The sequence below is a fragment of the Mirounga leonina genome, unplaced genomic scaffold, assembly GCF_011800145.1.
Source record: "Mirounga leonina isolate KUSES-001 unplaced genomic scaffold, KU_Mleo_1.0 Mir_129, whole genome shotgun sequence".
In the NCBI taxonomy this organism is placed as follows: domain Eukaryota; kingdom Metazoa; phylum Chordata; class Mammalia; order Carnivora; family Phocidae; genus Mirounga; species Mirounga leonina.
Genome location: NW_023270323.1, coordinates 76422293 through 76435459, shown reverse-complemented (window position 1 = coordinate 76435459; position 13167 = coordinate 76422293). Strand labels below are relative to the sequence as shown.

The following is a 13167-nucleotide window of genomic DNA, read 5'->3' as shown; positions in this document are numbered from 1 at the left end:
GAACGAGGTATTACAGAGGTGGATTAGGCAATCCACTGATTTAAAAAATTATTTTATTTTTGGATTTGTGACTTTTGTGGAATTCATCAGACTTAAAAAAAAAACATCACTCGTCCTCATCTCCTCCCTCATTCTGAATATTTATTCACTCTTATCCCTTTGTAGTTTGATTTGCTTTTTATTAAGCTCTTCTCCCCAAAATGTACACATTCCAGCACTCCCACCCCAGATCTGGGTCTCCCTGCTCCTCCGCTCTTGCCGTGTTTCTGGTTGTCCCCACGGAGGAGGCTTGTGTCTGGGGCCATGTGTGTGGCTGGGGAGGAAGGCAGGAGTGAGGGTTCACGGCCGCAGGACTGATCTCAGCCCTCCAACGTGGCTCCGTCGGCTACAAAGCCCATGTGCGGATCTCCCCGGCTGCTCTATGTCTCAACTGGTTCCAAATGTGGATGAGAAATAAAGGAATGTTTATTTTTCCCTCTTAGGCTAAGAGCCTAAGGGGAGGGTCCGATCTTGTCTGAGGGCCGCAGGGAAGGCTGTAGACGCGAGTCCTGCCCGTTGAGACATGGATGATGTTCACAGGCTCGTGAGGCAGAGAGGAGGGGCAGGGGTAGGGCTATTCCAGGCGGGCAGCACAAACATCCGGTGCCAAAGCCCAGTGGCAGGTGGGGGCGGGCAGGTGTGAGGCCACGAGAGGAGACAGGCTGGGTGAGGGTGGGGGCAACAGCGGGGCTGTGCCTGAGACCAGACCTCGCCGGGCCCTGTGGTCCGTGTTAAAGATTTTGCTTTTTCTCCTTTGAGCAAAGAATACTGCTGAAGCGTGTGCCAATGAGATTTGTGTTTTGGAACATGCGGGCCGGTCAGAGGATGCAGGGCAGGGCAGGAGGCAAGGGTCTGAGCAGTTAGGAGTTTCCTGGGGGCAGCGTCTAGGTCAGCACCAGAGGTAGGGGCAAGACAGACACCGGGCTGGCCGGAGAGGTGCTCGGAGAGTCTACGGCCTTTCTCCTTGCTGAGCTCAGACGAGACGTGGAAGAATGAATCCACTAACTGACTCACCATCCCCTCCGGGCCACCTCCTTCCATCTCCCTAACCGTGCACCGTGACCCACCACCTGTAATACGCACCGGGACAGGAACGGATGGAGGAGGTCGGGGGCGATGTGTCCTCGGCCTCCCCCTCGCCGGGCGTGCTGTGCTTGCGAAGCCGGCCCCGGGCATCCCAGAGCCAGTGCCAGACACTGCTGAGTGCCTGTGGCTTCTGGTGCCCACGTTTCATTCTGCCCGGGGAGGCAGATGCGTTACGGAAGGCACCTCCATGCCCCCGCCCGGTGCTGGAAGACTCCATCTACAGCGGGACGAGAACAGAAAACAGTCCACAGTGTTCCCCGAGTCCTGTGCCCCGAGCTGTGCCAAGCCCAGTGGCTGTGCATCGGGGCTGCCACACTGGCGAGTGACACAGTCGCTCGCGCTGAGGAGCCGTCGCCCAGGAAGCAAAACAATTTTCACGCAGGATCTATGGAAGCTGAGCTGCCTTCGTTCTTTCCGAGATGCCGGGACCGCCAGGGGTCTGCACTTAACAAATTCAAGTCACCAGATCAGCCACTCCCAACTCCAGAATGCCTCTGTGCCGAGGATCCATGTGACAAAAGTGGTTTCTAGGTCAACCAGGTTCTCAAAATAGGGCAAGAAGGAAACCACAGCTTGTTAGCAGAACAATGAAATGCTTTATTTGGCCACAAGAGGGAGCCCGCGAGCAGACCCGTTAGGACCCGATGCTCGGACGGGAAGCATCCTTAACAAGCCACCTAACTACCGTGGATGACTTCTGTCCCAGAGCCACTCCTTCCTAAGAGAGTCTAAGTTAGATTTTAAGAAATAAAAACTCAGGCCACAAATGGTCCAGGACATCTCCGTGACGGGTCCCAGGGCCCAGGGCCCACTCTGTCCGAATTCACCAGGCGCTGGCCCACTTTGACTCGGGTTGGGGTGATGCCCCCCAGGGGACATCTGGCCACGTCTGGAGACAAGTCTGGTTGCCACGACTGGGGGGCAGTGCTCCTGGAATCTACGCACAGAACGGCCCCTGCCCCAAATGAAGAATTACCTCACCCAAAATGTCCATAGTGCCAACGTTGGGAATCCCTGATTTCAATGAGAAGAGTAATTTTCTTTCTGGGTGGGAAAGGCCTCTCCTCGCAGTAGTTTAAATAGGGCCGGTCTGGAAGCTCTGGGAGCAGAAGAGTCCCCCAGGAACAGGCCTCCTGAGGGAGAACTGCTTGTCCCCTCGCCGGGCAAGCCCGTGGGCTGAGTGGGGCCACCCCCAGAAGACCCACGGCAGGTGTCATGATGTATCTGTGGGGCTAGGGTCCCCAGGGTCGGTGACATAGGCCCTCAGGCCAGGGATTCCACGGTCTGTGTCAGGGTCCGGGGGCCCTGAGACTCACCACCACCCAAAGTGACCAGGCGTTAGCTGCTGGCTGAGCTAAACCCAGGAATGGGTCCAGATGAGAACACCGTGGCCAGGTGCATGGGACACGGGGCATGGGACACGTCTCATGGGACAGACAGAACAAGGTGGCAGAAATGGTGGAAAAAAGGCTTCCAGCCAGAAGACCCCAGCCCTCCCCGAGACCCCTGCAAGCCCAGCAGAACACTGGGGAGTGACCGGGGACAGGCGGGTCCCTGAAGCTGGAGTGAAGCAGCCTCAGGCTGGGCGGCCAGGTTCGGGGGCCAGCAGGACACCGTGGGGTGGGGGGTTCAGACAGCCAGGGAGGAAGAGGTCCCTGAGGAAGGGAGCCACGTCTCGAAGCCAGAGAGAGAAAGCTGCAGACAGGTGTCCCACATGGGTTTCTAATTCCACAGGCCGGAGGGTACGCCCTGCTCACGGAGGCCTTGTCGGGCGCTGTCCATCAGTCTCTGTCCAGCCCCCTCACAGCGAGCCTGGAAGGCAGAGGGGGACTCCCATCCCCCCTCACCGTCTCACTGGGCTGGGCGGGGCGCGGCAAGCAGGCAGTGTTCAGGCCTGGTCCTCGGCTTCAGCCCCGACCGCCGCGATCTACAAGTTGCTTCTTTCCCTTAGCAGCTTCTTGGGGCTCTCGCTGTCACCAGCTTCATTTTCTTGCTGGTTCAGCCTTTTGCTGCTTAAAACACAGAAGCAAGGCAGGAGTCAGAACTCTGATTCCAGATCTGTCCAGAGGCAAGAACTCCTCCAATCTGATCAGATGGAAAGGCAGTGACAGGCGATCTAAACCATTTTCCTCTGACCGGGATTGTTGGGAGACAAACACAGCTCCCAGTTTCCCTGTTTGGTGGCGGTGGGGGGGGGTCATCTGAGGGCCACAGAGAAAGGAAGCCCCTGCTCAGATGCTCAGATGACTGGGTGCCCAGGACGCATTTACCTTACTGCAAATCCCAGGGTGTCCGTAACAGTGGGGGACTGGTGGCCCTTCAGGGGGAAGGGACGTGGAGCTAGGTCATGGCCGACCCGGCCACATCGGACACCAACAGCAGCAGTGAGGGATGCCAACCCCTCCCACCAGCGTCCATCATTTCTGGGACCCTCTGGCTAACACCCCGAGAAAAGGTGCTGATTTTTCCGCCCAGACTTCGGGTGGTCAGTAAGCACCCACAGGCAGTACACTGGGGTCCCCGCTGTACCTGAGTGATCCCGAGGGGTGGCCCCCTGAGGCAGGGTCATCGTCGGTGGGCCCCCCTGGGTCCCCTTTCTCCCGGGGTGGGGGCTTCTTCCTTCTCATCCTGACAGGCTTCTCTGCAGAAGACACACAGACCCAGACATTGGCTCTGTGACTTCACGAGCCTCCAACCAAGCCAGGCACTTTCTGAGTACCCCTGCGGCCAAGTATACACTCTGTGCTTTCTGCTATTATACCCATTTAACTTATAGGGAAACGGAGGCCTGGGGGTGAGGTGCTTCCCAAGGCCATACAGCCATTAAGTGGCAGAGCTGGGGTTCGAGCCCAGGGCTGTGAGGCTCCCACTGTGTTTCCATCGCACAAGCAGTAAGACCCCAAGAACACAGCACTGGTATGGCAGACCGCTGTGTTCCTACACACCTCCCCGGCCCTGTCCCGTTAGCAGGCTACGACACTTGTGGGGTCACTGAAGTTGCTGCTGGCAACCAGATCATTAGCGGGGGGCTAATTATTCCCCGGGGGCCCAAGTGCCGTCCTGAGCCTGTTTATTTACAGACGAGGACACAAAAGCCATGCAGAGGGCTCGTGGCAGACACGGGACTGGCATCCCTATTCCCAGCCCTCAGAGCCTCCCGCCTGGCGGAGTGCCTTCTAGGCCTTACCTGACAGTCCACGCTTACTTGGCGACAGTCTACTTTGCGGAAGGGGCACCCGGGCCAAGGCCGCCAGCTCAGAGATGAAGCTCTGCTCGGCTTCCTGAATGCAGGGAGGGAGGGTCAGCCGGGGCTCCCTCTGCCCGGTCCCGCCTCCCCAGCGCAGTGGGGCTGACGCTCTCCAGGGAGGCTGACGGGACCGTGTCCTGAGGCAGCAGGGGCAGGGCAGACGCGTGTGTGAGGGGGGGCGCCAGCATTTTCCAGCTTCTGCCGGAGAACTGCCATCCTCACTCACGCCAGCCGGGAACCCCGGTCTACAGATGAGAACACTGAGGTGCGGGCTCAGTGAGGGCCACAGAGGGGGAGCAGCAGAGCCAGGATCTAACCCGCTTCTGCCCGGCCCTGGAGTCTGAGTTCTCAGCTGCCACCACTGTGGGCTGACCACGGGCCTGGCTTCCGTGACTTATGGACTGTGGGATCTCTCGGAGCCTCAGCGTCCCCATCTGGAATAGAGCAGTGACCCTGTCCTCGGTGGTCAGAGGATGACATCAGAGGGTGCATGCACAGCTCTCGGCTCAGCGACAGACCTCAGTTAGTAAGGGTTCACCGTCTTTACTGTTGCCTTATCCTGGCTGCGCTGGGGGTGAAGACTCCTGCCGGCCCCAGGGCTCATGGCCAAGCCAACTGCCAGTGACGACCTCAGCAAGCCAGGGCCGAGGTGTCTTTGCTGACCTTGATCACGAGAGTGGCCTTTTGTTATTCCCATTCCTCGTGAACCCCCCCGCCCACTTTGGGAAGGCACTTTTCCGACACTCTACCTGCAGCTGGGTCTCGAGCTGGGCTTCCAGATGATCCATAGCCCTTGCCTTCTGCTTCCAAGCATCCAGGCGGATCCGCTGGTGCACGGTGAACTGGGCCAGAAACTTTTTCTGCTGTGCCTCCATCCTGGCGGAAGGAACAGAGGCCATCAGGGCTGCCCTTGCCGGCCGGCCAGTCAGAGGCCAGCACGACAGCTTCCCAGGGGCCTGCTGAGTCTCGGGGACTTGAGCCCTTGGATCCATGAGAACAGAATGGCCTCCGCTGATTTATGGTGTCTACACAGGGGCTGACTCATCATGAAAGCATTTCGCGCTCGGGACGTTCCAGAATCCCACATGCCTGTTTTCCCTGGGGTTCTACCAGACCCTTGGGGGTACCAGCAGGACCAAGAGTAGCATCATCAGGGGTGGGAGCAGCTCAGAGGGGCCGGGGCCTCCCTGGGATCCCCCAGCTGCCAAGTGACTGAACAGCAAGTGGCCTCTTCCTACGAGAAATCATCTGAACCCAAGGTAGGAGGACGTGCTCCTGGGAGGACCAGAGGCCCACCAGCTACCCATCCATATTGAAAACAGAAACCAGAATGCTCATTGCCAAGCATGCGGCATTTGACAAATCCCGAATACGGGAGCACCGGCTTCCGCGGGGCAGAGCTCTGAGCTGGGGCAGCAGCGGGGTCCCTGACCTGCAGACAGCCCTACCTGGCTTTCAGGGGCTTTCAGGACCCTTCCCCTCCCACTCCAAATACCCTCCCTTCCTGGGCTGACCTTCCTCTGGCCCTCAGCAAATAGGAACATTCCATCCCATCCACCTCGTTTGCATAACTGCTCTCCAATCTTATGTGACTGCTTTTCTAACAGGGCTGAATTTCTGGACCCGAAGAGAAAAGCCACCCCTGGCGTCAGCAGGTAGGTGGTTATGGAGTTTCCCCAAAGACACAACATTTCTCTCGGTTTTTGCTTCAGGTTCTTCTGTCGGCCAGCAATATCTTTCCCCTCTTCTTTGTATTTGCCTGGCAAACTCCTACTCATCCCACAAGACCCCAATCATTAATCCATCCATCCACTCCTTCATTTACACACAAAAGGACCTCTGGCCTGCCGGGGGCTGTCTTGTGTTTGGAAGATACAGGTGCAAACAAGACACGCCCAGTCCCTGCCTGCATGAGGCTGCACTGTGAGCTGGGGGTGCGGTGCGGGTACAGGCCGAACACATCATGGGAAGAGCGGAGGTCAGGGCCCTGCAGTATGGCCTCTCCCGCACCCTCGAGGAGGCCACATTCATGTCCTGGGACTGCTCAGATGGCCGCAAGCTGACGGGAGGCACTTAACAGCAATCTATTCTCTCACAGCCCTGGCGAAGGCTTCCGTCAAGGTGTCGGCAGGGCTGTGCCCCCTCCAAAGGTTCTGGAGGAGAGCCTGTCCCTGCCTCTCCCCACTCCTGGCGGCTGCTGGTCCTCCTTGGCTTGTGTCCGCACCATCCCAATCCCGCCTCCGTCCTCCCGTGGTCTTCTCTGCGAGTGATCGAATCTCCCTCCGCCCCACTTGCCCGTGGGGATAATCCAGGACGATCTCATCTCAAGATCTTTAACTTAATGACATCTGCAAAGATCTTTCTTCCCAATAGGTCGCACGCACAGGCTCCAGGGATTAGGACACAGGCAAATCTTTGGGGGACCCCCATTCAGCGTCTAGGTGGCTTCTTGCTGTGAGCAGCCTGTCCTATGCCCATTCTGCCAATAGTCCTGGTCACTCTCGGCTGCCACCCACTGTGGACTTGGCTAACGGGAGTGGCGGGCAGGGGGAGCACCACACGAGGAGGGGCTGGAGGGGGGCTTCACCCTGTAAGGCCCGGGGAGCAGGAGACCTGGCTGCCTCGTGTTTCTGTGATGCCCTGGCTGCAGTGTGGACAGCAGGACTAGACGGGAGCCCAGAGGCTACAGCTCTAAGCCAGGAGGGGAGTGACAAGGACCTGAGACAGGAGAGTGGCCGAGAGAGGAGCCATGCTCTGGACAGTCCTGCCCACAGGGGGACGGCTGCGTGGGGTTCTGGCTCCTGAGCGCGAGCCCCTTCAGGACTGCTGACCCTCCAGCACCTTCCGGAAGAAGGGAATGCACTGGAGGTAGGCCTGGCTGCAGGGTCTGAGGCGCCTAGATGGGTATATCAGCTCCTAAAAAACCCCTTACCCTTAGACTCGTATTTGATTATGGAAATGGCTACTTAAAAGACCTCCATTCTGACTGAGTTCTGATTGCGGAGCCGTTCCGATTGCAGGAGGCACCGTAGCGACGACTCTGCGGGTGGGGAGGGACATCGGGGCGCTGGCTGTGCACCCCCCTCGCCGTGGGCGCTGTATGCAAATATATCCGTGAGGCAGGAGCTACTGCAAACCCGCTTCAGAGATGGGGAAGCTGAGGCTCGGGGCGTGAAAGGACCACCGGGCTAGCGGGTGGCTGTCGGAAGGGGCCGTTCCCCCACAGGGTCACCGGCATCCCTCAGACGGGTCCTCCCACGATCACACCACTCGCCAGAGATGCAATTTGGAATTTGTCATTAGACAGAGAATTGCTTTGCGGGCTTAGAAGTATTGCTCTTTCTGATCGATTATCTGTTGTCACGACACGGCTCTGTCCCCAGGAGTTCTGGCTGACTTTCAATAGGAACTTCGAGTAGCGGGACAGGGCGGGAAGGACACTGATGGCCACGTAGGAGCCTCTAAGTTACAGTAGGACTCAGTCACGCACCCACATCCCCGCTGGGCTCTGCTTCCATCTTCCATAAACTTGGGGGAGGTTAGACTGGGGTGGCTGAGGCCCCTCCTCCTGGGTCACGGGGGTCAAAGTGAAGCCCTCGGACTACATCCATCAGCAGCCCTGGAGAGGAGTGTGTTAACAATTCAGATTCCTGGGGACCCCCTCAGGAATCAGAGCCCCCGAGTTAAGTGTCCAGGCGTGGGCCCAAGACCTGCCGGTCCAGAGATGACGCTCCCCGCATCAGAGAGCCGCCGGCCCGTAGTCTGATGGATCTGCAACAGTCAAGGCAAGGTGACAGCTTGCAGCCCGATGGCAGGACATCTGCTGACCACAGCTAAGGGCCCGTTGGAGGTTTGTGGAGAGCAGATGTAGGACGCAGCCTGACCCAGGGGGCCCTGTGGTTCTTGGTTCCTAAACCAGCTGTCAGATGACGGGCTGGAATTGACCGTGAGGCTCGGCACAGGGCCCGCGCCTCTGTCGTGCAGGGCGGTGGTCGTCCTGCTGCAGCTTCCAGCGGCTGGGATGTGTCTGCCCAGACAAGGGACCCGCACCCCCGCCCCGTCGTCCTGCAGGGACCCGCCCCTCCCCCAGCAGAGCACCTGCACCAATTTATTGCTGTTTCCCTGTCCGTCTCTCCCCCCAGGCTGTGAGCTCTGGGGTGACAGGTGCTGACCCAGGGGCTGGCTCCGAGCCTAGCAAGAGGGGGTGCTTAGAGGGGAATGCTGGTGCAGCACCCACGGCCCCTAGCTCACGGGGAGGCCGTCTGCACGTCCGTGGACAGTTGCCACCCAGGCCAATGGTTCCTTACACCAAGTACCTGTGTCTATGTCTCAGGGCATTCTCTGGCCCCCGGGGTGTGCCCGGCCAGCTCGGGGGCCGGCCAGAAAGCCTGGTGACGTCACACCTCCAGGGCGGACCCTCAACCAATGTGGAGCAGGGGGTGGTGGACAAATCCTTATTTTCCACATCCCTTGCTGGCAAAATTGGAAGTTGAATTTTATACAGTTTCTCAGGAGGTCCGGAGTGGGATTGAGCCTCAGGCGCTGTGGAAACACCTCACTGTCCCGGGGTTGATCTGCTTTGTTTCTGTTGTGGTCGGCCACACAGTGCCCCCCACAGGTGTCCCTAATCCCCGGAACCCGTGAAGACGTCACATTTCATGGCAATCAGCTCCTTGGCAGGCTTGTTCAGGGTCAGCAACTGTTAAGATTTGGAGATTATCCTGGATTATCTGGGCGGGTCTCAATCACTGGGATGCTACAAGCAGAGAAGTTTCTCCAACTGGAGTCAAGAGAGATGTGGCCAAAGAGGGAGGCAGAGGACTCCAAGCATCAGGATGTAGGGGCCGTGAGCAAGGACGGGAGAGAGGCTGCTAGGAGGTCAGGGTGGCCCCCAGCCGACAGCCGCAAGGCAATGGGACCTCGGTTCTGCTGGGAACCTGATGGTGCCAACCTGAGCAAGCCTGGAAAGGTTCTTCCCAGAGCCTGGACAAAAGCCCAGCCGGCTGACGCCCAGAAAACCCAGCAGCCCCCGCGGGGACCTCTGAGCTGCAGAAGCGCGTGCTTTGTAGCCGGAAACACCTGCAGGCCTCACGTCCCTCTCCCTCACTGGGCTTGCCGGGGTCACCTCCAGAGTAAACAGCCTGCCCCCCATCCTCGTGTCAGAGCCTGCACTGGGGGAGCCCACCACAGCCGGCCTCCCTCGTTCCCTCGTGCCAGGCCCCTCCGAGGGGCCGCGTGTCCAGCAGGGAGCCAGACAGAGGCGCGTGGGCTTCCCCAGGCCAGACAGGTGCACGCACCATCAGATGCTGAGTGTGTAGCAGAGATTCCAGAAAGGGGAGAGCTCACCTCTGGTGGACCGCCTTGCAGGCTTCGCCAGCTCCACCCGCCACCAGGCTCCCCGACGAAGGCTCCCCGAGTCCTTGCTTTGTCCGCGGCTTGTAGTTCTCCATTCTCTCACCTAGACCATTCAGCACACGAGATCAGGGGCATGTCTGGGGACCACGTCTGTGCCAGGTCCGGCATGGGCCTGGGGCACAAAGATCAGCGGGGCACCTGCTCTCAGAGTGTGCTGTTTACCCAGCACCCAGCACCCACGCTTAACCCTGGGAAAGGCTCCAAGTGCATGAGAAAGCACGGCTTCCGTCACAGACCCTGCGCCCCTGGAGGAGGGGGAGGAGCCTTCTAGAACATACAGAGAGGTTCAACCTGGATGGTCTCTAACTTGCATGATCTCTAGGGACATAACATTCTGTGGCTATTCAATAACGAAGAGTATTGAATGAAACAAAAGTTGCTCATGTGGCCAATTAAGTTTATCATTTCAATGCATTTCCTGAGAAATCCTCACATTAGAGCCGGGGTATCAGGGAGGCAGGAAATCAGAGCTGAGAGGATGCATGGAGGGTGAGCCCAACCCTAGCCCCACAGATGGGGAACCAAGGCCTAGAGGGGAAGTGAACCGCCCTGAATGCTCTGCGTGACAATCTCATCTGTCTCCTGCTGGCCTAGCCCAGCCCTTACTTCCGAAAACGAAGTGTGTCCTAACTAAGAGCACGTCCGGCCTGCAGGGCTTCCCTGAGGAGGGGGCCGTACCCTGCAGGGTCTTCAGATGCTGTAGTCTCCTCTCCTCGTGGTCCTGCATGACCCTCCCGATCTGCTGGTAATAGGCGTGCACCAGCCGGCTGACCCCGGCGCTGGTCACGTAGACGCTCTCCACAGCCGCCTCCATCAGGGTCCTCTGTGGCAGGAGGCAAAAGGCTCAGCAGAGAAGCCACCCACGAGCGCGGTCCCCTGCCTCCCCTCGTCCTGCTACTTAGCTTCCACCACTCCCAACCTTGACTGGTCGGGGAGCAGGCAGAGTGCGTGCTTGGCTTACACCCGTCTCGGTTATCCAGTGGTCTGGGGCTGGCTGTATGACCCGGTTCTGGCCAATGAGATGATGCAGTGTTAGGGAAAGACTGATGGGGGACCTTCCCTTTACAAACATTAAGGCAAAGCTTAGTGTGGGGGAAGATTTTGCTGTTTTCTTCTTCCTGCCTGGAATGCAGATCTGATGTCTGGAGGGGCGGTGGCCATTTTGAGATTATGAGGCAGCGAACTAAAACTAAGAATGGTGGATCGGAAGGAAAGAGCTGGTGCTTGGTCACATCACCGAGCCTCTGTGCGAGCTCAGAACCACCTACCTCCACATATCTTGTTATGTGGGATGAATAACTTCTATTTGTTTGCCATTTTAGCGTCTTTCTGTTACCGGCAGCAGTATGCGTTCTCAAGTGACAAACCTTCAGGCCCAGAGCAGAGAGGAATGCTCAGGGACGTGTTGGCTGTGCACTGGCAAAGCCACCAACCTTTACTTCATAAGGTGATGGGCAGAAGTCAGCAAAGTCAGACTCGAGAGTCCCCATTTCAACAAACATTTGTCGAATGGTTCCAGGCTTTGGGCAAGAAAAAAATGCCCATTTATTAAGAAGCAGTTACTGCTTCGGGGTTTGATTATGTTATGTTTCTAGAGCTGTGCTATTCACTCATTCTCCCAGCTCTGCCTGAGAAACGTGCCCTGCTTCTGCAGGTGTGCAAACAGGCTGTGCAGGTGCAGAGGGTGGGGGAACAGGTGTGAGGGTCTGGAGCTCCCAGGGCCCTGCTCATCCCTCAGCGCACTGTCTCTCTCCCCCTGTGCTGACTTGGGCGTTCTCACAGAGGGGCTCCGCCTCCACTCCTCCAAGGACCGCGGACCTGGCCTTGCACTTCCGGACAGGAGCTGTTACTGATGGCTGTGGCCTGCTTTCACTTCCATTTAGAACACGGAGCCCGAGCGGAAGAGAGGAAGTCCCCGTTCTCCACCTCCCTCCCCAGTCAGCAGACCCACCCACACCATCAGGCCTCCTGTCCTCCTGCGTCCCTGCCTCAGGGGGGCGCTGTCTGCTCCTCTCCGTGTCCTGCCCGGCTCCCGGGAGATGGTAAGTCCCATGGAGGGGAGATGCTGCCCGCCTGGATCACTAGCCCAGCGTCTGCCACCGGGCTGGGGGCGCCCCGTGACTGTAGCTTGAATAAAGGAACGTTCTTCCAGAAACCGAACACCTGTTCTTTCTTGTAGGTGTGCGTTTGGGGGGGCACTCCCACCCTAGCCTGACTCAGAGCCCCTCTGGCAAGGGATGCCATGCTTACATTTATACCATTTTCATGCTGTGAGCACTTATCAGGAAAAGGCGTAGAATTTTAGGGAAAGGAAATGACCCTCCCAGCGTCGCAAACCAGGCACAGCGCTGAGGTCGCCTGCTGGTCTGCCCCACTGCCCCTCGTCCGCCCTGCCCGCCCGCCCCATCCCAGTCCCTCTGGCCCCTCGGGTTCCCCGGGGACAGGGGCTGGCTCGCACCTTGAAGTCATCCCTGTCCTTGGCCCGGCTCTTGGTGGCTGCATTCCGAGCGTGCCCCAGCAGCGCCTGCCCAATGGCTCGCTCTGAGTGCTGTTGCAGGAGCCGCCCGACCTCCTGGGCCTCGGCCAGGAGCTGCTGCTGAAGCTGCAGCCGCGTCTGCTGTGTCTCCCCCTCCAGCCGGCTGGCCTCCTCCACGACTCGAGCCTCCTGGAGCGGACAGGAGAGGGAGAGCCCACGCTGCTACTCCGCACGGCGCTCTGGCTGGGGTCATGACCAGGATGTGGGGCTGGCCCAGCCCAGGGCCCCAGGAGGGCGGAGGAAGGGATTGAGAAGGGGCAGAAAGTGGGCACCTCTGGGCTTGCAAAGTCAACAATGCATGTGCCGGGGTGTCTGTTGAACCCCCCCAAGCATTTATTGGGCACTGACTGTGCCCAATCTGGGGCCTCTCACACGTACAAGAACTTCCTCATTCTTCCAAAACACCATGAGGCCTGAACACGGGGAGTGATGAGGATATAGAGGCCCAGAGACACTAAGTAACTTTGTAAAAGTCACACAGCAGAGCTAGGTTTTGAAGCCAGAGTTGAGTCTGAGCATAAACTGGGACATCACGGAAGCCGGGGCAGGGCATATAGGGCCCTGGGGACGGTCCTTCCTATGGGAATCAGAGTTGGAGAAGGAGGTGAGGGGACAGAGAGGAAGGAGAGCCAGTCCTGCCTGCTTCCCACTGAGCTCTCCTGGGCAGAAGGAAAGTGACCGTGAGCTTCTCCCTCACTAATGGATCAAAACACCAGCTACTCCACGAGAGCAGTCAGCCTGCTTGGGTTTAAATCCCAGCCCCGCAATTTACAGATCCTTTCTTTCAACTTGTTCAAACCTTAAAACAGATCACAGGGCCCCTTCCTCCCAGTACCCTGATGAC

General features: G+C 58.5%; 1 protein-coding gene across 1 annotated transcript in view; it reads right to left on the bottom strand.

Annotated features, from left to right (window-relative positions):
• Positions 1–1701: 1701 nt before the first annotated feature.
• The window catches only part of EVC (EvC ciliary complex subunit 1), a gene marked incomplete at its 5' end in the record, with an annotated part of 61201 nt that continues 49735 nt past the window's right edge, over positions 1702–13167 (bottom strand). The window contains 7 exons of the mRNA XM_035004363.1: positions 1702–3137; positions 3655–3766; positions 4313–4406; positions 5122–5248; positions 9719–9830; positions 10466–10610; positions 12246–12452. Of these exons, the coding sequence (XP_034860254.1) occupies positions 3053–3137; positions 3655–3766; positions 4313–4406; positions 5122–5248; positions 9719–9830; positions 10466–10610; positions 12246–12452 (882 nt within the window). The remainder of the gene's footprint in view (positions 3138–3654; positions 3767–4312; positions 4407–5121; positions 5249–9718; positions 9831–10465; positions 10611–12245; positions 12453–13167) is intronic.